Here is a 24,099-nt window from a genome sequence, read left to right as displayed (position 1 = left end):
CATCTCAATTTTACAGACAGGGACACTGGATCAAAGCTGCTAAGTGATAGAGTTCAGATGTGAACTCACGCTAGCTATCTGGCTCTAGAACCTGGGATCCTAGCCTCTAAGTCATAAGGCTCAGTCCCACTGTACTCAGCTTGTTGAACCCAGAATTCTGTCTGATTCCAAAATGTAGGCTTTTCCCATATGCCAAGTATAGGCAAATAAGTGTTTCTAGGCTCTAGCAATCTTACAGTTCAGCTGAGGTGGCAGTATAATATGAAATGGGCAATTAAAGGTGAAAACTAATTTAGGTGTAAAATATGTGCTATAGACCAAGTGCTGTAGGAGTTCAGCAAGGGCTGGACTTGGCATTGTTTGTGCTAGATCCAGAAGATTGACTGGGATTTGGGTCAGCAAGAGGGAAAGCATACATAAATGAGAAAGGCAGAAATGAAAAATGAGCATAGGACACGGAGAGCGTGGTCCCCACTAAGCTGGTGAGTACATAATAGGGGACAGCAGAGCATAAGATTGGCTTGGCATGGAGCGTCTTTAACAGAATTTTTTGGATGAGGATAAGAAATGCAAGTGAGAAAGATCCAATAGGAACTATAGTAACCCATAAGGAGGCTGCTGCTATACTGCTGGTCAGCTCCGTAGATATTGGTGTCTTACTGCCTGCCCTTTATTCTCCTCCATCAAGGTGAAAGACCAATAGAAACCTCACAGATCTCTTTAGTAGAACCTGAGTTCCGTTGGTAACAGCAGGTAATTCAAATATTTGGGGCCACTATCACCTTATGCTAGGCCCATAGCCTTCTAGGGACTCAATTGCAGTAAATAAGCTGGAAGGCAGATTCTGTTTTCCGAAAATGCAAAGTCTACCTTAGAGATATTTGAAATTTTATTCCATCTTCTTGTTTATTTGAAAAGGTATTGGAAAGGAGGTAGATATGAAGACAATTCTGTTCGATTTAGAATTTTCTGAGGACTTTCTGCTTTTTGCCTTAAAAGAAACTTGAAAGGGAGCTGATTTTCTTGAGTTAGGGAGTTAAGGCCTAACTTGGAATGACAAAAATATTATAGTGCTAAAATTTATCTAGTCTTCTAAGATTTAAAGTCTGTCATTAATTTCCCCTTGTTAATCTCAGTTAATTTGGTTCTTCTTTATGGAGCCTATTTCCCAGTTTAGTCTTAATAATTCAACAAATAAATCAGCATATTTACTGAGTGGCTATTGTGTCTAAGAGGTGGTGTTCTAGATCATTGTTTCTCAGTATGTGTCCAACGGAACATTTGCACCAAAACCTCCTAGAGTACTTGTTAATGCAGACTTCTAGACCCCACTGCAGACCTGCCAATCCTGAATCTCAGGAGACAGGGATTGATCTCAGTTTCTTAAGCACGTTTAAGAATCATTGTTCTCAAACCTGGGAGAGCATTGAATTTAACCTGGAGGGCTTGTTAAAACAGAGTGCTGGATACTACCCCAGAGTTTTGGATTCAGTAGGTTTGGGGTGGGACCTGAGAATTTGCATGTCTGATAAGTTTCCAGGTGATGCTAATGTGACCACACTTTGAGAATCATTGTGCTAGAGAGATATAAAGAAGTGTTAGATACAATTCCTGTCATTAAGGAGCTTATGATGTAGTTGGGGAGATAAGACATATACTTAAAAATATAACAAGGAATACAGTGTTATATAATGTTTGACATTGAATGGGGTAGTTTGGAGGAGTTGGAATTTAATCTAGGCCCTAAAATGTGAATAGGCTTAAGGTTCAGGAGAGAATAACATAGGCATTCTTGATGGGGATATGAAAGAGGGAAAGTATAAAGGTGGATGGGCCTGGGGTGGTTGATACTTTTTGTCTGGTGTGGAGCTTTATATAGGGCACTAGTGGAAGGGTAAGGCCAAAAAGGTTGGTGGCAGACTGTGAAGAGCCTTGAAAGCCTGCCCCTCTCCCCCACTTCCATACATTTTACCGTCTTACCAAAAATGCTGCACAGCTAGAAAGAGGAAGTCTCCCCTGCTGAGTGTGCAAGAGGAAGCACAGAAGATGCGGAGGGCCTGTGAGGTGTAATGACTGCTTTCAGCCATGAGCCAATTGTAGAGGCAACAGGAAGACCAGCGCACCAACCAGGCTGGGTGCCTCCGCCCAGAGGGTGTCACCACCCCAGCTGAAAGTGTCTGGGGAGATCAGGCATTGCTGTCTGGATGCTCCTCTCTCTCCGTGGCCATCATGTCTTTGACTTCTGCCTACCAGCATAAATTAGCAGAGAAGCTCACTATCCTGAATGACCGAGGTCAGGGGGTTCTCATCCGAATGTATAACATCAAGAAGGTAAGCACAGGCAACTGGACTAGTACTAACTATTCCGGCAGTAGTAAGGCAGGGAACCCTGAGGCAGGTCCAGCCGTTAGGCTTGCTCCTCTTTCTCACTAGTTTAAGTGGCCTTCAGTCACTCGGATTATGTAGGACAGCCAGTGCTGGGAGGCAGAAGCGGAGGCTTTTTTTCAGGGCTTCCGCCTTTCTTGGTATGATTCTCACCCCAACGAGGGTGTTTGCTTCCTGCTGGGGTTAGAGGTGGGATGGGAAATAACTGTGTTCCGGGATAAAAGTCTGGGTCTAGAATTCTGGTCCCCCACACTCTTGTTTAGTGCTGGTCCCCCACACTCTGAAGACAGCCAAAGTTGGGTCTCTGGCAAAAACTTTTTCGTACAAGTACTTTCCCTAAAAGGAAAAAATAGATATGATATTTGGATTAAAAAAAGAGTAGGTACCTTCTGAGGGATTTAGACTCTGAGACAGTTCTTGCTGTGGTTATATATATGTGTGTTTAGCATAGGAACTGTGGAATTGGGAGAAGCTGGTGGCAAGAGGTGGGCTAGGGGCTGGGCCTAGTGAAGTTAAGAGATAAAGACGGGTGGGAGTGGGGAATTTCTGGAAGAGAAAATAGGGGACTTGGGGGAGGGGACTTTGGTGCATTTCGTAATAAAACAAATCACTGGGGACATAGTTTCTCTGTCTCCATGCCCCCTATAAATGCCCTTTGGGATAAGATGCTTATATAATGGACATAATTGTGACACTGATTCTCCCACAGAGTCTAACTCCTGAGCAGCTGCTTTTCTCACTCCTTCCGGCTTCAGCTGAGGGGTGAGGAGAGAGCTTCCTCTTTGTGCCGGGCGAGCAGATGTTAAGCTTTACCCAGCAAGACGAAATGCCGAGGTTATTTAGCTCTTCTGATAGTTGGCTTAATGTCCTGGAACTTGTTCCTGACCTACTCTTATGCTTTTATAATTAATTCCCAGATTCCCTTTCCCTAAGAGAGATTGTGTGAGAATGCATGATGCAGGAAGAGGTATGTTTCCAAGGAGTGGGAGAAAGGGTTGAAATATAGTGTTATTTATTTGTGCAGACTTGTTCAGACCCCAAATCCAAGCCCCCTTTCTTACTGGAAAAGTCCATGGAATCATCTCTCAAGTACATCAACAAGAAATTTCCCAACATAGATGTCCGAAACAGCACGGTGAGAATGCTGTTTCTCTTCTTTCCTTTCTCTGAAATAACTCTGTGCTTGGATGGTTCAAACTCTCTTTTGACTGCCTCTCTTTGAACTTGGCAGGGGATGGAGTAGCCTTCTTTCAGTTTTCCTAAGCTCAACCACAGGGCTTCAGGTTGTTGTAGTCTTAAGAATTCTGAGATAAGATGGGATTCTCCTAGGGTAAACTGGAGCAAAGCATTGCCCCTTTCCCCATTGTAAGATTCACAAGAACACTTTGTTCTTACCAAGAAACACAGCTCTATCGATGAAGCAGTTGCATATATTTTATTGTTGTTCCTATTTCCCCCTCAGTGTTTTCTTGGTTATTGTCTTAGAGTTGTGCATCTAGTGTCATACCCCTTACTTCTCCCTTATTAAATGTTAGCCCTAGATTTCTTGCCATCTTACCTATAGCATCTTCTCATTCAGCTCCTTTTGACTTTGATATGAATAATAAACCTCTTTAGCTGAAAGAGACCTTGAAATTTCCTCTCATTTCACACTCTATATCCAGTCAGGATTGCATGCAACCATCCTGCCTAGATAGAGAATATTCTCTGTTTAAAAACCTTCAGAGTTGGAAGACTTTCCAACTTCCTCTGTCAGTGTATTTTAACCCTCTTTAAGAATGTTTTAGGTACAACCCCTGTTCTTCTTGGGTTACTTTGATCAATTGTCTTCTTAATTTGTGTTTTTTATTTTGTTTCTCTCAGCAACATTTAGGACCAGTACATCGGGAAAAATCTGAGATAATTAGATTCCTCACCAACTACTACCAGTCATTTGTGGACGTTATGGAATTTCGGGTGAGCTCTCTCTAGCCCAGGTCCCCAGTGTTTGGATGTTCTTTTATGTTCCTTATTCCTGTTTCTTGAAAAAATAAGATGTATTGGTACATGGAGGGATATCTAAGTTGTATTGTTAAATGAAAGTGAGTTGCAGAATAGTGTATGATACAATTTTATTTTTTTTTTAAAAAATAAACTTATATACACATAGTGTTAGTATATATATATAGGAAAGATTTGGAATATTTCACATTAAACTGTTAAAAATACCTGCCTTTGGGGGTGGATTATTATGATTGACTTTAATTTATTACACTATATATTTTTGTATTATTTGAGTTAAAATTTTAAGTATTCTTACCCAATAGTTTTTTACAAATCTACTGAAAAATTTCAAGAATGGTACAATGAATATTGTTCTACTCTCCCCCTGGATCGCCTGATTTTTAGTATTTTGCCATGTTTGCTTACCTTTTTTTTTTCTTGAACCATTTGAGTTAGTTGCAGGCATCGTGACATTTCCCTCCCTGAATACTTTAGCATAAATCTGCTAAGAGCAAGAATATTTTCTTACCTAACCTTAATACAATTATCGAACTCAGGAAATGTAAAATTGCTACAATGTTATAGTTAATATATAGCCCATACTCATATTCCTCTAGTTGTCTCAAGGGTCATACATTAAATTGACGTCATGTCTCTTAGTTGTCATGTCTCTTTAGTCTTTAATCTAGAATAGTTCTCAGCCTTATTTTGTCTTTCATGACGCTGACCTTTTTGAAGCATCCAGACTAGTTATTTTTCAGAATTTCTCTCAATTTGGATTTGTCTAATTGTTAACAGTGTTTGGTAGCATAATACATGGATGATAAATTGAGTTTTAAACAATGTACTATTTTTGTAAACATAAACTGTGAAAAATTATTTAGTACAGTGTTTTTGAAGGGCAGATCGATATGGTGTTTCAAAAGTCTTAAAAATATATACTTTTTTTTTTTTTTTGGAGTTTATTTATTTATTTATTTATTTTTGGCTGTGTTGGGTCTTTGTTTCTGTGCGAGGGCTTTCTCTAGTTGCGGCAAGCGGGGGCCACTCTTCATCGCGGTGCGCGGGCCTCTCACTATGGTGGCCTCTCTTGTTGCGGAGCACAGGCTCCAGACGCACAGTCTCAGTAGTTGTGGCTCACGGGCCTAGTTGCTCCGCGGCATGTGGGATCTTCCCAGACCAGGGCTCGAACCCGTGTCCCCTGCATCGGCAGGCGGATTCTCAACCACTGCGCCACCAGGGAAGCCCCCAAAATATATACTTTTAAATGTAACAATTCTATTCTAGAAATTTGTCTTAAGGAAACAATCAGAAGTGCAAAGGTATATGTACAAGAATGTACTCTGTTGCATTATTTATGATAGTGACAACTTGATAATTGATATATTCAAAAAAATAGAGGCTTAGTTAAAAGTTCAAAGTATATGTCCATAAATGAATATTATACAGCTGTTAAAGATAACAAATATTTATATTAATCAGCATGGAAAAATGCTCTTCACATGTTCTTTAGTATAGAAGCAAATTACAATGTAGCTTACGACAGGAGATGTCCCTAAAATGTATATTTTACATAGATAAAAATGCATATAAATAAGGCTGGAACTTCTTTACATAGTGAGATTATGAGTGGCTTTAAAAATAAATTGAAATTATGTTTGTATTTTCTAATTTTTCTGCAATGAACACCTATTATTTATGTATTCAAGAAATAACACAAATTTTAGTCATCTGAGCCATTTAAGTTTGTGATGGTATTATAGTATTTCTTCAGATGGTACAAGAGTATGGGACCCTGCTTTGGGTGTCCTGTGTTTTCTCTAGGGAGCTAATCCAGGCTGTTCATTAGATCATGCAATGAAGAGAGAAGTTGGGACATGGAAGACCGTAAGGTCTGAAGGAGGGTCAGGTCAGAGGTTAATTCATTTGGAATTGAGAGTAGTGATTAGGAAGCAGGTAGGCACTGGTGGAGGTAGTAGAAGAATGCTGGAAGCATATAAAAAGTCTATTACTAGAAAATTTGTCCAAAGGAGATTTTAGGATACCTCTGGTTGCTGCAGTGGTAAAGTTCTGAGCCCAAGGAATCTAGTATGCCTCATTCAGGGCAGGAAGGGAAATAGAGACATGGAGGTATTGTGCATTGTAAAGTAGGTAGGCTCTGAATCAGACAGACCTGGTTTTAAATCTCAGCTTCATCACTTACAAACTGTATGGCTTTAGACAAGAAACTCTTTGACTCCCAGTTTCTTTATCTATAAAAGGGGAAATGAGATTTACTACATGGGGTATTTGTGAGAATTAAATGAGATAACACATTGAAAACATCTAGTACAGTGTTTAGCATATAATAAAGTAATAGGCCAAACAGATGTTAAATCCATTTCCTTCTGATTCTGTCTTTACAGTATAGTGACACTGGCTGTATGAGAGGCTGAAAGCAAACTTCAGTTATATCCCTTGGGAATTGGGTTGCAGGAAGGAGTTGTAGACAGGCCTTCCCAGCAAAGGAGGCAGCATAGACCTAGACAGAGGTCTTGAGATCATGTAGTATAGACAGAAGATCATGGCCTCCGGGTTCTAATTCTGATACTTTACCTTACTAGTTTTGTGATCTTTGGGGAGTTTCTTAACTGCTCTTAGCCCCAGTTTCCCCATATGTTACTTTAGATACAGCCTTTTGGGGAAGGTAACTTGGAAACAATTTTCCCCCATACATTTAATAAGTTTGCAAATGTATACACCTGTGTAACAACCACCACAAAGTACAGAAGATTTCCATCAATCCAAAGCTTCCCTGCACCTTTTTTTCCTCAGTCAATTCCTACCTCCCTGACTCCTGGCCCCAGGCAACCACTGGTCTGCTTTCCAGATTAGGTTTTTCTTTTTCAGGGGTTCATATATATAATTAGAATCTATATAGCATGTTTTCTTTTGTGTCTGGCTTCCTTCACTCAGCATGTTTTTAAGATTTGTTTATGTTTCATGATTCATTTCCCATTTTTGCTGAGCATTATTTCATTGTATGGATACAATCTGTTTATCCATTTACCTGTTGATGGACTTTTGGGTTGTGTCCAGTTTTTGGCCATTATGCACAAGTTGCCATAAACATTTGAGTACAAATCATTTTTCATTTCACTTGGGTAAATAATCTAGAAGTTGAATTGCTAAATCATATGGTATGTATGTGTTTAATTTTATAAGAAACTGCCAAACATTTTTTCCAAAGTCATGGTTCCATTTTCCCTTCCCATCAGCAATATATTAGTGTTCCAGTTGCTCCACATTCTCATCAACACTTGCTTTTAGTCATTCTTTTTATTTGTTGTTTTTTGGCCGTGCCAAACAGTTTTTGGGATCTTAGTTCCCTGAACAGGGATTGAACCTGGGCCACTGAAGTGAAAGTGCCAAGTCCTAACCTCTGGACCACCAGGGAACTCCCGAATTTTAGCCATTCTGATGGGTGTGTAGTGATATCTTCTTGTGATTTTAATTTGCATTTCCCTGATGACTAATATTATTGGGCGTCTTTTCATGTGCTTATTCGTCATTTTTATATTTTTAATTGTAAAGAGCCTGTTCAAATCTTTTGGCAACGTATTTTAAGAATAAAAATATATATACCCTTTGATCTAGCGGTTCCACTTTTGTAGAAATGAAAATACTAATGTGCAGTGGATAGGGCCAGGAATTGGAACAAAGCAAACACTCATCAGTGGGAAAAAGGCTGAATGAATTGGCCATACCATGGGCTATTATGCGGCCATTAATAAGAAGTACATTAGTGCTCTACCAGATGACTTGAGGACTTTTAGCAGGTAAGGTTGAATAAGAAAAGTAAAATGATAAGAACAGTGTAATATTATCTCAAATTTTTAACACAAATGATTTTCAAAAAGACTCCTCTCTCTCTTTTTCTCCCTATCTGAATAGGATTATATAAATAGGATGAAAATTAAGAAAGGACATACCAGGTTGTTAAACTGGTTTACCTGAGGGTTGGGCAGGATGGCGGTGGGTGCTGATGTTGCGGGGAGGAAAGTGTCCACAGTAAAACTGCATATTTATTTAGGTAAAATTATGTATGAAAAGAAAAAGAATCCCTCTCACACTGAAATGAGGGTGAAATGAAGTATATGCAACTTACCTAGTAAGTACTTAGTACATAGTAGGTGATCAGTAAACAGAAACATGTAGAAAGTTGGGTAGTTTTCCCATTTGTTAATGATTAACTTCTGAGAATAAGAGACAGAATCAAAGAACAGACTGGGATTTTGGGATTCATCAATAAAAATGGGTCTGATTTTTGGTATTTTAGAAACAGCCTATCAGATAGTCTGTATCTTGTAACCTTTTTTTGTGGAGGAAGGGGGCACTGGGATGATAAGATCAGGGAAAGTGTGCGTAATGTAGTAGTGACTTGTGCCTGTGGAGACATGGGCATCCAGTAGGGTAGCCTGATAGGGGCCCACGGACAGCTTACGGAGGAGGAACTCCCTCTACTCAGCAAGCCTCTCTTATGTTATTCAGTGGCTCTCTAGGACTTCCAAGGGAGAGAACCTTCCCCTCAAATTCTGGTAGTACATGTCATCTTCTCTTTATTCTTTATTCATTCTCATCTCCGATTCTACCCCCAGGATCATGTATATGAACTTCTCAACACGATTGATGCCTGCCAGTGCCATTTTGATATCGTAAGATTCTTGGCAATTCTCTTCTATCCTAGAGCCACGGAAATTGTCTCTGTTGGGACAGTGTGGGGTGAGATGGGACTGGAGGAATGGCTATTCCCCCAAGATTATAATATAATATATATAATATAATATATACTGTGTAATGAATGAATGGCTATTAATTCCAGGACTATAATTCTTTTGTAAAAATGTTGAAGTTAAAGTGTATTTACATGTTAAGCAGATCAGCAATGTGATTTATTTAATCCAGAATTCACATAAAAATCTTCTTATTCTACCTCCTCCAACCTCTAAATGCTACCTTATTTCCTGGCCTCCTTATATCTTGAGTTCACTTTTAGCCCCTGAATTTTGTTAAAATTTTCTCCTTCTGAATTTGCAGTCTTGTCAGTTTCTCCTTCTAAATAGATCTTTCCAGAGTCTGTTTAGCACTGTCTGGAATGGTTGGGGAAATAGTGGTTAATAGGCCTTGCTGTTCTTGGGTTCCTATGTATTTTCCTTGTAGAATCTCAACTTTGACTTCACTCGGAGTTACCTGGACTTGATAGTGACTTATACCTCAGTTATTTTACTTCTGTCACGGATTGAGGATCGACGGGTACTCATTGGCGTGTACAACTGTGCCCATGAGATGTTGCATGGACATAGGTGAGTTGAGTTGAGGTGACAAGATGAAGAATCTCATACATGGTGCTATGAGGTAAAGGTGGATACAAGAGAAATAGATGGCATGCTTTCTCATGTGAGAATCTATAATCTATATGATAACCCAGGCAAAATAAAACAATTGCACTGTCTCTAACGAGTTTTTAATCCTGGGCTGGCTGCCACTCTACTTTTGAGGTTATTGCGAAAGGCAAAGAAAATTCTTTTTAATATTGGTAGGAATAATATTAGTAAAGTTAAAGCCATTAGAGGTAAGTAATGTATGAAAATACATTTGGAGCCAAATATAAATGGATTTTGGATTATCTGCAATTCTTTGCCTTTCCATTAGTGCAAATAAAAGTATTTAAGGGCTGAAAAAAATAAAGAACAGAGGGATCAGAGTGGGCCGTGGAACATTGTTCTATGTATGATGTGTATTCCCATGTGCCTACATGAATACCTAGGCACATGACTTACCATTCGCTTTGAATGTATATATATTCTTTTGGGTTGTATACAGATTTGGGTCCAGCCGTATTACTTGATTTGTGACTAATCAATATGAATTTATAGAATACCTGTCATGTGTCCAACCTTATTCAGGTGCTTATAAGGAAGAAACTTTCATGGACCAGCCCCAAATCATGTGATTCTATCTTAGTTATACCTGGGCCTGGAGTGGGTTATCTGTATATGTAATTCACAGTTTAGTATCTTTGGAGGTGGTGGAGAATACCAGACTATGTACACATCGTTATCCTATATGCAAACATGAGAGTTTACGTCATGTTTAAGGGAGGGCTGTAACTCCTTTTTCCTATGCGTCCAGTGACCCCAGTTTTGCCCGTCTGGGTCAGATGGTCTTGGAGTATGACCACCCTCTGAAGAAGCTGACAGAGGAGTTTGGGCCTCACACAAAGGCAAGTTTCTTGAGAGAGTGGAGAATTCCTCAGGCAGAAGGATGTTGTCCCCATCATTGACATTGAAGATTCATTTGTTTTCCTCCACAGGCTGTGAGTGGAGCCCTGCTTTCTTTGCACTTTCTGTTTGTCCGGAGGAACCAGGGGGCTGAGCAGTGGCGCAGTGCCCAGCTTCTAAGTCTCATCAGCACCCCTGCAGCCATGATTAACCCTGCTAATTCAGACACAGTGAGTTCCCTTTTCCTCTTGTCAGTGGAAGCATTCTCTTTCCAAGGCCATCTCTTTAGAGGGTGCTTCTTTTCAGGAAATATCAGCCTAAGAGTGCTTTAGCACTCTTCTAGGATATGCCTCTGAGTTGATCACCTCTTGTGGCTAAAAAAATCATAGTTGGGTTGGACCTTTTCTTTGGACCAGGATTAGTGTGTGCCTGCCCACAGAAGGAATTTAATAAATGTTCATAGAATGAATGAATGGATGAAACTGAGTCATTAGGCACCTATTCAGCCCAGCAGGAACTTGAGCATAGATGTCAATTAATTAACAAATGTTTTTATTCAACCACTATCGGCCCAAGGTCCTTGCTTCAAAGAATTTATAATCTAGTAGGAAGATATGCCATGTAGTCATAAAAATACAACTGACGGTACAAGTGTATGAGAAGCACCAAACGAGTGATGTATACTTTACATGGTAAAAGAATCCAAGGGAGAGGGAAATCATGAGATTTTGAGTATTACTCTCTTGAATTGTTGAAGAGAAGTTATGTCAAACCATTTGTTTGTCCTCACTTCCAGTCCAAGTTCCTTTTTCTTTTCTCAACTATATTCTTTTTTCCTCACTCCACTTCTAGTGCCTCACCTCCATTATTGGCAGGTTTCCCAGATATTGGCTTATCAGAGTGCCCTTATCCAGTCTGGTAAAATAAAAGTTGGTTTTGATACTCAAATTCTAGCTTGACTGCCCTTGTTTTGACTGCCTTAGTCTTTAGCGTAGACCAGGTTAAATAACTGCTAGACCATCTCTGCCTCTCTTCTCATAGATGGCCTGTGAGTACCTGTCTGTGGAAGTGATGGAGCGCTGGATTGTCAGTAAGTTTTGTGGGATGAGGTGGGAACAGACATAGCATGCTATATGGAGATCAAATTCTAACAGTCTTCCTCTGCACTGTTTTACCCACCCACAGTTGGGTTTCTTCTTTGTCACGGGTGCCTCAACTCCAATAGCCAGTGCCAGAAGCTGTGGAAGCTGTGTCTGCAGGGTTCCCTGTACATCACCCTCATACGGGAGGATGTGCTACAAGTGCACAAGGTCACCGAGGATCTGTTTAGCGGTTTCAAAGGGTGAGATATGAGATCCCAACTAATCTTCTTTAGGGATTTTTAGCCCCTCCTGACATCCTTTTCATTGCGGTGGCTTCTCTTGTTGTGGAGCATGGGCTCTAGGCATGCAGGCTTCAGTTGTTGTGGCTTGCGGGCTCTAGAGCGCAGGCTCAGTAGTTGTGGCGCTTGGGCTTAGGTGCTCCGCGGCATGTGGGATCTTCCTGGACCAGGTCTCGAATCCGTGTCCGCTGCGTTGGCAAGCAGATTCTTAACCACTGTGCCACCAGGGAGGTCCCCATTGAGTGATTTTTAAACAGGGGAGTGACACAATCATATTTGCATTTTAGAAAAAGTCACTCTAGCTGCAGGGAAGAAAAGAAGTTAGGTGGAAAAAAACTAGAAGCAGGGGTTAATTAAGTAAATTAGGAGGAATTGAGGATCAAGTCAATGTTTCTGGATTGGATACTTGGTATTCCTTAAGATAAAGAACATACGATAAAAGCTGGTTTGTGGGGGAAAGGTTGTGAATTCAGTTTTAAGCAGTTTGAATTTGAAGTATTTGTAGCACATTGAAGTTAGATGTAGACCTTTTACCTTGTGATTGTGGAACTTAGGAGCGAGATCTGGATTCAGATAAAGGTTGGCAAAATGGTAATCAAAGCCATGGGAGTAGGTGAGATTACTCACGGAGAATGTGTGGAGTGGGATGAGACTGGGATAGAACCTCTGAGAACGTTGAAATTTAAGGGCCAGCAGAGGCAGAGAAATCAGTGAGAGGTGCTGAGAAGAAGAATAAGAGAGGCAAGGGAAGAAGACATGCTAAGAAGAAAGGACCAGTTATCTATAAATATGTTAGACGATGTTGAGAGGTCAGATAAAATGAGGACAGGAAAATGTTTGTTGAATTTGGCTGTAAAGATGGTCTTAGTCCCCTTCTTGTGGATAACTTCAGTTGAGTGCTGAGGTCAAAACCTGGATTGCAGTGGGTTTAGAACCAAATGGGACTTCTTGACACAGAATAAAAAGGTCCTTAAAAAGCTGACCCCGATATGTATAACTTAACCTCTATTGCCAACCTTCTAGTTTAGCAGACAACAAACAGAGTGAACACACAATGAACATCTGCCTAATGAATGAATGATTTTAAAACAGGATTTGATACATTTGTGCTATTAGGATGTTATTTCCTCTCGGTGCGGAGACAAGGGACCCCTCCTACACTCTTGGTGGGAATGTCAATTGGTGCAGCCACTATGGAAAACTGTATGGATATTCCTTAAAAAACTAAAACTAGAGTTACCATATGACCCAGCAATCCCACTCCTGTGTACATATCTGGAAAAAACAAAAACTAATTTGAAAAGATACATGCATCCCAATGTTCATTGCAGCACTATTTACAATAGCCAAGACACGGAAGCAACTTAAGTGTCCATCTACAGACGAATGGATAAAGAAGATATGGTATATATATACAATGGAATATTACTCAGCCATAAAAAAGAATGAAATAATGCCATTTGCAGCTACGTAGATGGACCTAGAGATTATCATACTAAGTGAAGTAAGTTAGACAGAGAAAGACAAACATTATATGATATCACTTATCTGTGGAATCTACAAAATAACACAAATGAATTTATTTACAAAACAGAAACAGACTCACAGACACAGAAAGCAAACTTACGGTTACCAAAGGGGAAAGGGGGAGGGATAAATTAGGAGTATGGGATTAACAGATACACACCACTGTATATAAAATCAACAAACAACAAGGATTTACTGTATAGCACAGGGAACTATACTCAATACCGTGTAATAACCTATAATGGAAAAGAATTGGAAAACATATACATGTGTAACTGAATCACTTTGCTGTATACCAGAAACTAAAACAATATGGTAAATCAACTGTACTTCAATTTTTAACATGTTATTTCCTCTCTATGTGGTAAAAACAAATAAAAATAATCTAATGTGAAAAAAAAAATAAAAAAAAAAAAAGAACCAAATGGGAGATAAGGAATTTAGTAAGTAACTCTTTCATGAAGTTTGAACTTGAAGGGAAGAATAGAGACAGAGCTATAATGAGAAGGAGGTGTGGGATTAAGGAAGGGATCAAATACCTTTATTATCTTTGTAGCTGCAAAACTAACACCAGAAATGTGAAAAATACAAAGAGGAAGTTGACTACAGTCTCACTTCCCAGAATGGTTTGGTGCATGTCCTCCAGATGCTTGTGTATATATATGAACATGTAAAGGTGTGCATATATTTTCAACCTTATATAAGCAATTGATAAAAAGCAATGGATCCACATTCTATATTATATTCTTTTTTTTTTTTGGCTGCGTTGGGCCTTCGTTGCTGCGCGCGGGCTTTTTCTAGTTGCGGCAAGTGGGGGCTACTCCTTGTTGCAGTGTGCGTGCTTCTTATCGCAGTGGCTTCTCTTGTTGTAGAGCACGGGCTCTAGGCGCGGGCTCAGTAGTTGTGGCTCACAGGCTTAGTTGCTCCACGGCATGTGGGATCTTCCCGGACCAGGGCTCGAACCCGTGTCCCCTGCATTGGTAGGCGGATTCCTAACCACTGTGCTACCAGGGAAGCCCCTCTACATTATATTCTGAAGTTGTTTTTTTTTTTTTTTACTTACTGTATTTTGGATATCTTTGCATATCAGTCTATAGAGACTTATTCTTTTTAACAGTCAAACAGTATTTCATTATGTGGTTGTAACATAATTTACCGAATCCACTATTGATGGACATTTGAAGTGTTCCCTCTCTCCCTCCTTTTTTTTTTTTTAAAAAAAAAAAAACCTTTACAAACAATGTTGAAATGAACATCCTTAGACATATATCTTTGTGAACATTTCTATAGGGTAAATTCTTACAAGTGGAATTGCTGGGGTAAAGGATATGCATATTTCAAATTTTAATAGCTCTTCCCAAATTGTCCTCCAAACAGATGTATTATCTACCATCTATGAGAATACGTATTCCTCATACTCTCAACAACTGAGTATTATTAAAAATTCATTGCCAGATTTAAGAGAGAGTAAATCTAAGATGAATAATTAGAAGTTACAGGAGGTAAATAGATACAGATATACAGAAAAACTTTCTAATGATTACCGCTTCTGGGGAATGGAAGGGATGTTTGAAGCGTGTGTTGTTCCCCATCACTAAGAACAACACTAACATGTAAGATTTATAGTTTAGGGAGTTCTTTGACATAAATGATCTAATTTGATCTTCATGTTACTTATACTCAGGTATATGTTTAATATATTCTTTTTTTTTTTTTTTTTGGCTGCACCACGCGGCATGCGGGATCTTAGTTCCCTGACCAGGGATCAAACCCGCGCCCCCCTGCAGTGGAAGTGCCGAGTCCTAACCACTGGACCGCCAGGGAAGTCCCAATATCTTCTTTGATAAATGAGAAAATAGAGGCTCGGTCTCAGTGTCACTCAGTTAATAAGAGATGGAATTAGGAAATCATTCCAGATTTTTTGACTCTTATTCCTCTCACTTTCCATTGTACCATGTAGAGGATGAAATAATTACCCACTAGGAATGCTGTGGAGTAGAATCCTGATTTGATTAAGATACTTTCCAACTCTAAATTTCTTTGATTCTGTGCTAAGCTCAATAAGGGGTGGTTTGGAGAAGAGAAACGAAAGGTTATAAATTTGACTAATGTGGTGGCAACAGATGCAGGACAAGAGAAGACAGATATAAGGGACATAGAGAGCACAGAGCCTAAAGTAGTGTGGGTCTTTTGAGCATGGGTCACTAGTTGAAAAAAAGAAATATGGTCAGGAGAGTCAAATGTTACGGATAAACAAAGAACAATGAAAAGGCCATCTAATTTGGTGATTCAGAAGTTGACGGTGACCTTAGAGAGAGCAGTTTGTTTAGTGTCTAAGGTCATATGGGCTTCAAGGGTCAGTGAAAGGTGAGGTGAAAAAGAGTAAAGGTGTCTCTCTGGAGGAGTTTGGTGGTGTGGGAGAATGAGCAAAGTTCAGTAGCTTGTCAGGGTCAAGCGAGGCTCCTTTTAGAATAAGGAAGGCTTATTGGGAGAAGAGAATAAACCAGTGGAGAGAGAGAGAGATTGAAGTGACAAAAAGGTAACTGATAAGGTTAAATTCTAAGAGAAGATGGGTGGGAATGGGACCCAGGGGAGAGCTGGAGTAACTACTTTTACTTGAGAGCAGGGCCTGTGTCATATTTATGCACTGCTGCTTTGTATTTCCCTCAAACCTGGAAGAGTACTTCAGCATGAAGGTGTCAAGGCAGGAGCACAGGACAAGAAATCTAGTCCCAGCTTTGCCATTAAAACCCTATGTGACCTTGGGCAAGTCAGTTTTCTTCCGCAGGTATTATTTTCTTTATCTGCAAAATAATGATGAGAACTAGATAATCTCTAAGCTCTATGAGTCTCTTGTTAATAGGTCAGGGTAAAAAGTAAGGTTTGGAAAGATCCTGATGGTGAGGGCTGCCCATGCTCCCTGCAGGCTGTAGTTTGGAATCTCTGAGGACTGGGAAGGTGGGACGAGGCCTTTAGCTGGTGGTATGGTCAACCCTTCTGTGCGTATGTCAATCCTCAGGTATGGCAAGCGAGTGGCGGACGTAAAGGAAAGCAAGGAACATGCAATTGCAAACAGGTAAAGACGGGGAATGAGCTCTTCCAGAGGGGATGGAATAGGAATCTCTCCTGAGATTGTTCTCTCCTCTCCTCGTTCTCACCCAAGTTTCTGTACAGCCTTATTGTCTCAACCCAAGAACTTGCTGCTGCCCCACAGATTCTTGTGTTTCCTTACCAGGTCTAACTGTGGCATTGAACCTTCCTCCTAGCTAACACCCCTTCCTAAATGCAGCTGTCTTCTGCACTGCCTTTGGAAGATTTTTAAGGGTGGGAGAGGCAGTATTCTCTAGTTTCCACTTTCTTTCCTCAGTGGCCAGTTTCACTCTCAAAGGCGTCAATTTCTGCGGATGGCTGTGAAGGAGCTGGAGACTGTGTTAACCGATGAACCAGGACTACTGGGTCCCAAGGCAAGAGAAAGAAACGTTGGGAGGGGGACGATGTTCAATGATAAAAGACTCCTATGTGGGGGATGACTTGGCATTCATGAGTTTTTGCATTTCTGAGTTTTTTGTTCTGTTTGTGTATGTATATGCTGATTCCCTTGAATCTTCTTAGAGTAACCTAAAACTTCTTGTATCTCTTTTTTGGGCACTATCATAGTATATCATATATTATAGCTATTTGTGTACTTGTCTTATCCTCTATTTGACTGTGAACTAATTGAAGACAGATAGTTTTTTGTGAGTCTCTGTGTTTAATATTGGATACCACTGTTGGTATGGTTACACAGTTGTATCCATATGCATATTTTCATGATAGTTTTCTCTGTGCTTTGAAATCCATTTTTAAAGTTGAAAATTCTCATAGTCCCTGTCCCCTCCTTAGGCCCTTTTTGCTTTCATGGCCCTGTCCTTCATTCGTGATGAGGTCACTTGGCTGGTTCGCCACGCAGAAAATGTCACCAAGACGAAGACCCCTGAGGACTACACTGACTCGTTAGTACTTGGCATGGTTAAGAATCTTGACCTTAGATGGACTGGGAAAAGGGACGGGGGGACATCAAATGACCTCAGGAGGTCTCAGTTTCTGCCCTGTTGTCGCTGTCTTTGTTTCGGGTCACGTTTTCAGTCTCATACAGCTCTCTGTTCTCATCCTCAACTTTGTAGGAGCATTGCAGAACTGCTTTTCTTGTTGGAGGAGATTAGGGCTCTGGTCCGAAGACACATCAAGGTGATAGAGCAATACCACCTTCAGTACCTGGCCAGATTTGATGCTCTTGTGCTCAGTGACATCATTCAAGTATGTTTAATTGATGATACTTTGGAAATTTTGGGGTGATCCCTGGTCATTTTCCCCTGGGGGCCACCCTGGCTGAATCTCATGCTCTGTAGATTGTGTGTCAAAAAGCCTGATTTTCCCCTCTACGTTTGTTAAAATTTAAAAAAGGACTAATAATCTTAGCAATTTTTTTCCCCAAGTGAGGCTGCATAGAAATAGGAGAGAAAAGTAAAGGGCAGTTGGGTGTTAGCATGGCAGGGAACTCAGGGAGTTTCCTCCATGTCTTGTTTGGCTCTTTCTCTTTGTCTGTGGCACTTGGCAGCTCTTTCTACCTTCATACACTGACTGAGCCTTGTGGTCCTTGTTTCTCTCCTGGTGGAACTTATACCTCCTTGACGGTAACTCCACCTTCTCTTTTAGAACCTGTCTGTGTGTCCTGAGGAGGAGTCCATCATAATGTCCTCATTCGTCAATACTCTCTCCTCTCTGAATCTCAAACAAGGTAACTGGAGGGAATTGGAAGAGGAAGAGTGAGGGCAAACATCTTTTTGTCTAGAAATATTGATCTCTTGAGCCAGGGAATAGCCAAGATGACTTTGAAGAGGACCTATTATACCATTCCATGCAGTTGGATAGAGGTGCTGTTTTATTATTTCCTTTTAAACTTCTATTTTTCTTGCAGTTGATAATGGAGAAAAATTTGAATTTTCTGGATTGAGGCTGGACTGGTTCCGTCTACAGGTAGGTCTGTTTCTGTTAATGGTCCCCCATTCTCAAGAATTTTTCTCCCTCACAATCCCTTCTCTTTCTAACTCCTAAGCTCTGCTGTATGGAATGATTCAACACTGAAAACTGCTGATTGGACAGGACAAATACCAGCCAAACTGTAGTCCCAAGGCTGGGAGTCTTTTTCATTTATCTTGTTTTTCTCCACCCTTTTCCGAACTCCAACCATAGGCGTATACCAGTGTGGCTAAGGCTCCCCTGCACCTGCACGAGAACCCTGACTTAGCCAAGGTGATGAACCTCATTGTCTTTCACTCTCAAATGCTGGACTCAGTAGAGAATATGCTGGTGGAAACTTCTGATTTATCTACTTTCTGGTATGTCCTGACTCAGAGCTCTTTATCAATTGACCCGATCTCTTGCCTGGCCTCTGTGGAGGACTCTAATTCCCCCAGATACACGGGAAAGGCTTGTTTTCTTTGAGATCTCTTTAAAGGCGGATGCTCAAACTCCACAGCTTCTTCTTTCCAGCTTTTATCAAGTGGTAGGAATTTGAAGTTGATTCCCTTTTGTGTTGGCTTTCTTTAGGAAAGCCAGTTGGACTTTACACAGCCTTCTCTTCTCTGGGATAATTCATTGATTGTCTTTTCCTCACGGTTATATGTGGAACCTCCTTCTTCTTTTTATTCTTAGGACATTGTGATTTAAAAGAGACATGGAAAACTTGGAAGTTTAGTGGAGAGGACTGAAAATAATTGGGAGGGCTGGGGAACAGGGTCTTTAGAGAATGCAAATGAGTTTGTCTTCCTTGGGTATCATTCGGCCTTTACTAAGTGACCACTGTTGTTCATAACTCTACCCTTTGAGGGATCAAACACACAACACAATATGTTGGCTCTGCTCTCTGCATTCAGCATGAGTGGGGAGGTATAATACCCACATGTGAAAAGGACATCTACATAATAATGGCAAATGTGCATGATGTTGAGAGAATACAGGGTTGAGGAAAGATCAGTCTCATGAAATTAATCAGAGAAAGTTTTCTGGAGCCTGAGTGTCAAATTTTGAGAGGGATGTGAATTAGTAATACTGAGGGACTTCCAAATCAGGGCCCAAATCATGCAGAGGTTCTGAGGGAGGAATAGCAAATTTTGTACAAGAAAAGGGAAGGAGGTATTATTGGGTTGGCCAAAAGGTTCCTTCGGTTTTTAATGTAAAAATGAAAGACACATTTTTCATTTTCACCAAGAACTTTATTGAACAACGTATTAACACTTTTGTTCCACTACCTTCTGCCATTCTTGAGGCAGCTTCATAATTCCATCTTCCCAAAACTTTTTATCTTTTTAAGCAAAGAACTGTTCTAGGTGCCTTTTACAGTCTTCCAGGGAATTGAAATCCTCTCCATGAAGAGAATTTTGTAAAGACCGAAATAAATGGAAATCTGAAGGTGCAATACGGCGGATGGATCAGAACTTCCCAGCCAAGCTGTAACAGTTTTTGCCTGGTCATCGAAGAAACATGTGGTCTTGCGTTATCCTGATGGAAGATTATGTGTTTTCTGTTGACTAATTCCGGACGCTTTTCGTTGAGTGCTGCTTTCAGTTGATCTAATTGGGAGCAGTACTTGTTGGAATTAATCATTTGGTTTTCCGGAAGGAGCTCATAATAGAGGACCCTCTTCCAGTCACACCATATGCACAACATCACCTTCTTTCGATGAAGCCCGGCCTTTGGTGTGGTTGGTGGTGGTTCGTTTCGCTTGCCCCACGATCTCTTCCGTTCCACATTATTGTACAGTATCCACTTTTCATCGCTCTTCACAATTTGTTTTAAAAATGGAACTTTTTTTATGTTTAAGTAGAGAATCACATGTGGAAATATGGTCAAGGAGGTTTGTTTTTTGCTTAAGTTATGTGGAACCCAAACATCAAAGCGATTAATGTAACCAAGCTGGTGCAAATGATTTTCAGCACTTGATTTGGATATTTTGAGTATGTCAGCTACCTCCCGCGTGGTAGAACACTGATTGTTCTCAATTAATGTCTCAATTTGATCGCTATCAACTTCAACTGGTCTACCCGACTGTGGAGCATCGTCCAGCGAGAAATCTCCAGCACGAAACTTCGTAAATCACTTTTGACAACTTTGATCAGTCACAGCACCTTCTCAATACACTGCACAAATCTTTTTCTGTGTTTCAGTTGCGTTTTTACCTTTCATGAAATAATAAAGCATAATATGCCAGAAATGTTGCTTTTTTTCTCTCATCTTCAATACTAAAATGGCTACACAAAAATTCACCAATTTTGATAAGTTTTTTTTAAAGGCATGCTGATAATGACAGCTGTCACAATACAATCTAACAAAAGTTGTTTCAAATGAAGTTAAAGACAACTAAGTGCTACTAGAGCCATCTTACAGAAAAAAACCAGACGAACTTTTTGGCCAACCCAATACTAACCTGTCCTGGGATCCAGTAAAAAAGTCTGAAAGGGTTGAGTTTCTTGGGTTCCCGTCTACCTTAAGGGTAGGGAAATTAAGGAGGGAGGGGTGAATATCAATAAATATTTGTTGAAAGAATGAATATTCTCTCTATCTCAAAGGGACCAGCTCCTAAACCTTGGTTGTAAGTGTCCTTCCCCCTTTTCCTCAGCTTTCATCTTCGTACCTTTGAGAAGATGTTTGCTATGACCCTGGAGGAACCTGCCATGTTGCGTTATGCCATTGCTTTTCCCCTGATTTGTGCTCACTTTGTCCACTGCACTCATGAGATGTGCCCAGAGGAGGTGAGTACCCTGAACTCCAAACCCTGTCATCTCTTTAATCACATCTCATTCTTATTCCCCCAAAACGCAATTCCAAGGGTTGATTTTGGTCCCAGGAAGGGTACAAACATAGGTATCTGATGCAAGTCCCTAAATGTCTCAGCTTTATGTAGAATGTGTACTCTCTCTGGGTCTCATTTTCTTCTTCTGTGGGAGTGGGTGGCTCAGGCTGGGGCTCAGAACAGTATTATGAGGAAGAAGTGGTTGTCCTGGTGATGACAGTTTCTTCCTTGGGTCCTCTTTCCCAAAGTACCCCCACCTGAAGAACCATGGTCTTCATCACTGCAACTCCTTCCTGGAAGAGTTGGCCAAGCAGACCAGCAACTGTGTCCTGGAGGTCTGTGCTGAACAGCGAAACCTGAGTGAGCAGGTAGGCTCAGCCCTCTCTCTGTTTCAGTCTGCCCTCTGCAGTCCCTTGGCGCCTTCCCCTCTATCTACCTTTATCTTCTTCTCAAACACCAAGTTCTCTAACCCTTTCAGGTAGGGCTAGGGCTTTTGTGTACATGAGTTTATGGCAGGCTTCTTTTTTTAGTGTAGTCCCATCGGCAGTCTTTACTCCCTTGGGGCTCAATAGAGGTGTCTAAAAATACTCTAATCGGAACAGCTGCACTGCAACAAAATCTGTGCTTTCATTTGAAGTGTTCCAAGAGATGAGTTAACTTTCTAATTTACTTCCCCTCCTCTCTCTGCCCTGTGTACACATACTTAGAACAGTGGCCCCAGATCACCTGTCTTGTCTCACCTTTCTGTCCACCTGTACCCTAATCTGTAGCTATCTGAACATTTTCAGGCACCTCCTCTGTGTTTATCCTCAGGGCTGCTTTTGTGTCTTTTTTTTTTTTTTTTTTTTTTTGAGGAGTCAACCTTCCTGATTTTATTAGTATTTTGAATTATGTTAATGGATTTTAATATTGAATCACTGATTCAACATACTTCACCATCATAATGTTATTCTTCACTTTGCTTCTGGATTCTGTTTGCTGATTTTCAGCTGGAAATTTCTGCTTTACTTTTGTGTCTTTGTCTGTTGTTTTCCCCTCCCCTCCGTTGACTGACTCATAGCACCCGGTCATGATTAGCTCAACCTAAGTTTATAGGAAATTTGAAAATGAAGAACTTGTTCCGCTGTTGCCCTGGATTCTTTCAGGTTTCCTAGACTACCCACCCTTCCTGGGTTTGAGTCAGGCTTTGTAGCAACTTTGGTAGGAGGGGAGTCAGGTTGTGTGCATGTGCATGTGTATGTGTGTGTGTATACATATGCACAGTTATATTATTACTTAACCTTCCCATTTTCTCATATGTAAAATGGGGATAAAAATAGTTTCTTTTTATTTTTTTAAATTTTTGGCTGTGTTGGGTCTTCGTTGCTGCGTGTGGGCTTTCTCTAGTTGTGGTGAGCGGGGGCTACTCTTCATTGCGGTTTGTGGGCTTCTCATTGTGGTGGCTTATCTTGTTGCAGAGCACGGGCCCTAGAGTGCGCGGGCTTCAGTAGTTGTGGTGCACGGGCTCAGTAGTTGTGGCATGCAGGCTCAGTAGTTGTGGCGCACAGGCTTAGTTGCTTCGCGGCATGTGGGATCCATCTGGACCAGGGATCGAACCCGTGTCCTCTGCATTGGCAGGCAGATTCTTAACCACTGTGCCACCAGGGAAGTCCAAAAATAGTTTCTTAAAAGAAGTATCATAAAGGTGAAATGAAATAGCGTATGTTAAATATTTGGTATGCAATTCTCAATAGATGTTAGCTGCTATATTATTTGGTATTTATTGGGCACTAAGCCCTGTGCTGGGTTTTTGGGATGGGGTCCCAGAAGGAAAGGTACACAATTTCTGCCCTTGGGGAACGTCCCAATTTAAGGGAGAAAAGTGTACAAATACATGTTTGAAAGAAATTTAATAATTAATGCAAGGAAGATATGTAAACAAGTACAATTATGGGTATATTCATTGCTCAACCTGAATACCAACTACATGCAAAGGACACGGTTAAAGATATTTGCTCAGTGCTGTATCAGGGTTGACTAAAACATTATGTATTATTTTCACACACACCAAAACTTTTGCAAATGAGTATTGGCACCTCCAAAGTTATCATTTTGAATAAATAGTGATGTTGCCATTACTAATGGAGTTGCGTTTTTTGGAACTACTTTCAGAATCTACCACAGACAGCTTTGCATAGTTTCAAGGTTGACGCACCTTTGCCCATCAAGGTAGACTTGATTTTTTGGAAACAGTAGAAGCTTGGATTTTAAAAAAAACAAGTGTGACTATCAAGAAAACCAGTTTTCTCATGGATGCTATCGTGCGCTAAGAGTAATTCCAAATGAAGAGATGCATGGAAGGAAAGAGAGAGAAAGGCAGAACGAGAAAAGAACAGACAGTAAGGGAGGGACCTATTTATAACTGTTAGATGGATTACTCGGCAGTTTTAGGAATGAATCTCATTATCTCCATTCACTTGTGTTTGTTTCTAAAGCTTCTACCTAAGCACTGTGCCACTACCATCAGCAAGGCCAAAAACAAGAAAACCATGAAGCAGAGGCAGACTCCGAGAAAAGGAGAGCCTGAGAGGGACAAACCAGGAGCTGAGAGTCACCGGAAGAACCGCAGCATTGTCACCAAGTGAGGACCTAGGCCTTAGGGGGCCAGCAGGGCACTACCTCAAAGAAGGGAGAACAGGAAAGAGGGAAGGTGATGCAGCAAAAGAGTGCGGAAGTGGTGGTGGGGAATGACA

The 24,099-nt window shown here is 40.6% G+C and overlaps 1 protein-coding gene across 1 annotated transcript in view; it reads left to right on the top strand.

The window, feature by feature from the left end:
* Positions 1 to 2,085: 2,085 nt before the first annotated feature.
* Positions 2,086 to 24,099, top strand: part of NCKAP1L (NCK associated protein 1 like) — a 43,998-nt gene continuing 21,984 nt past the window's right edge. Inside the window, exons 1-19 of the mRNA XM_082421763.1 lie at positions 2,086 to 2,331; positions 3,410 to 3,520; positions 4,249 to 4,341; positions 9,006 to 9,062; positions 9,568 to 9,710; positions 10,540 to 10,630; positions 10,721 to 10,858; positions 11,670 to 11,718; positions 11,814 to 11,970; positions 16,556 to 16,612; positions 16,904 to 17,000; positions 17,419 to 17,528; positions 17,700 to 17,832; positions 18,232 to 18,313; positions 18,494 to 18,552; positions 18,769 to 18,914; positions 21,194 to 21,326; positions 21,616 to 21,735; positions 23,842 to 23,987. Coding sequence (XP_082277889.1) covers positions 2,230 to 2,331; positions 3,410 to 3,520; positions 4,249 to 4,341; positions 9,006 to 9,062; positions 9,568 to 9,710; positions 10,540 to 10,630; positions 10,721 to 10,858; positions 11,670 to 11,718; positions 11,814 to 11,970; positions 16,556 to 16,612; positions 16,904 to 17,000; positions 17,419 to 17,528; positions 17,700 to 17,832; positions 18,232 to 18,313; positions 18,494 to 18,552; positions 18,769 to 18,914; positions 21,194 to 21,326; positions 21,616 to 21,735; positions 23,842 to 23,987 — 2,024 coding nt within the window. The 5' untranslated portion in view covers positions 2,086 to 2,229. The remainder of the gene's footprint in view (positions 2,332 to 3,409; positions 3,521 to 4,248; positions 4,342 to 9,005; positions 9,063 to 9,567; positions 9,711 to 10,539; positions 10,631 to 10,720; positions 10,859 to 11,669; positions 11,719 to 11,813; positions 11,971 to 16,555; positions 16,613 to 16,903; positions 17,001 to 17,418; positions 17,529 to 17,699; positions 17,833 to 18,231; positions 18,314 to 18,493; positions 18,553 to 18,768; positions 18,915 to 21,193; positions 21,327 to 21,615; positions 21,736 to 23,841; positions 23,988 to 24,099) is intronic.

The sequence above is a fragment of the Balaenoptera physalus genome (assembly GCF_965194825.1).
Source record: "Balaenoptera physalus genome assembly, chromosome: 13".
Taxonomy (NCBI): Eukaryota; Metazoa; Chordata; class Mammalia; order Artiodactyla; family Balaenopteridae; genus Balaenoptera; species Balaenoptera physalus.
This window is presented reverse-complemented; position numbering and strand designations above follow the sequence as displayed.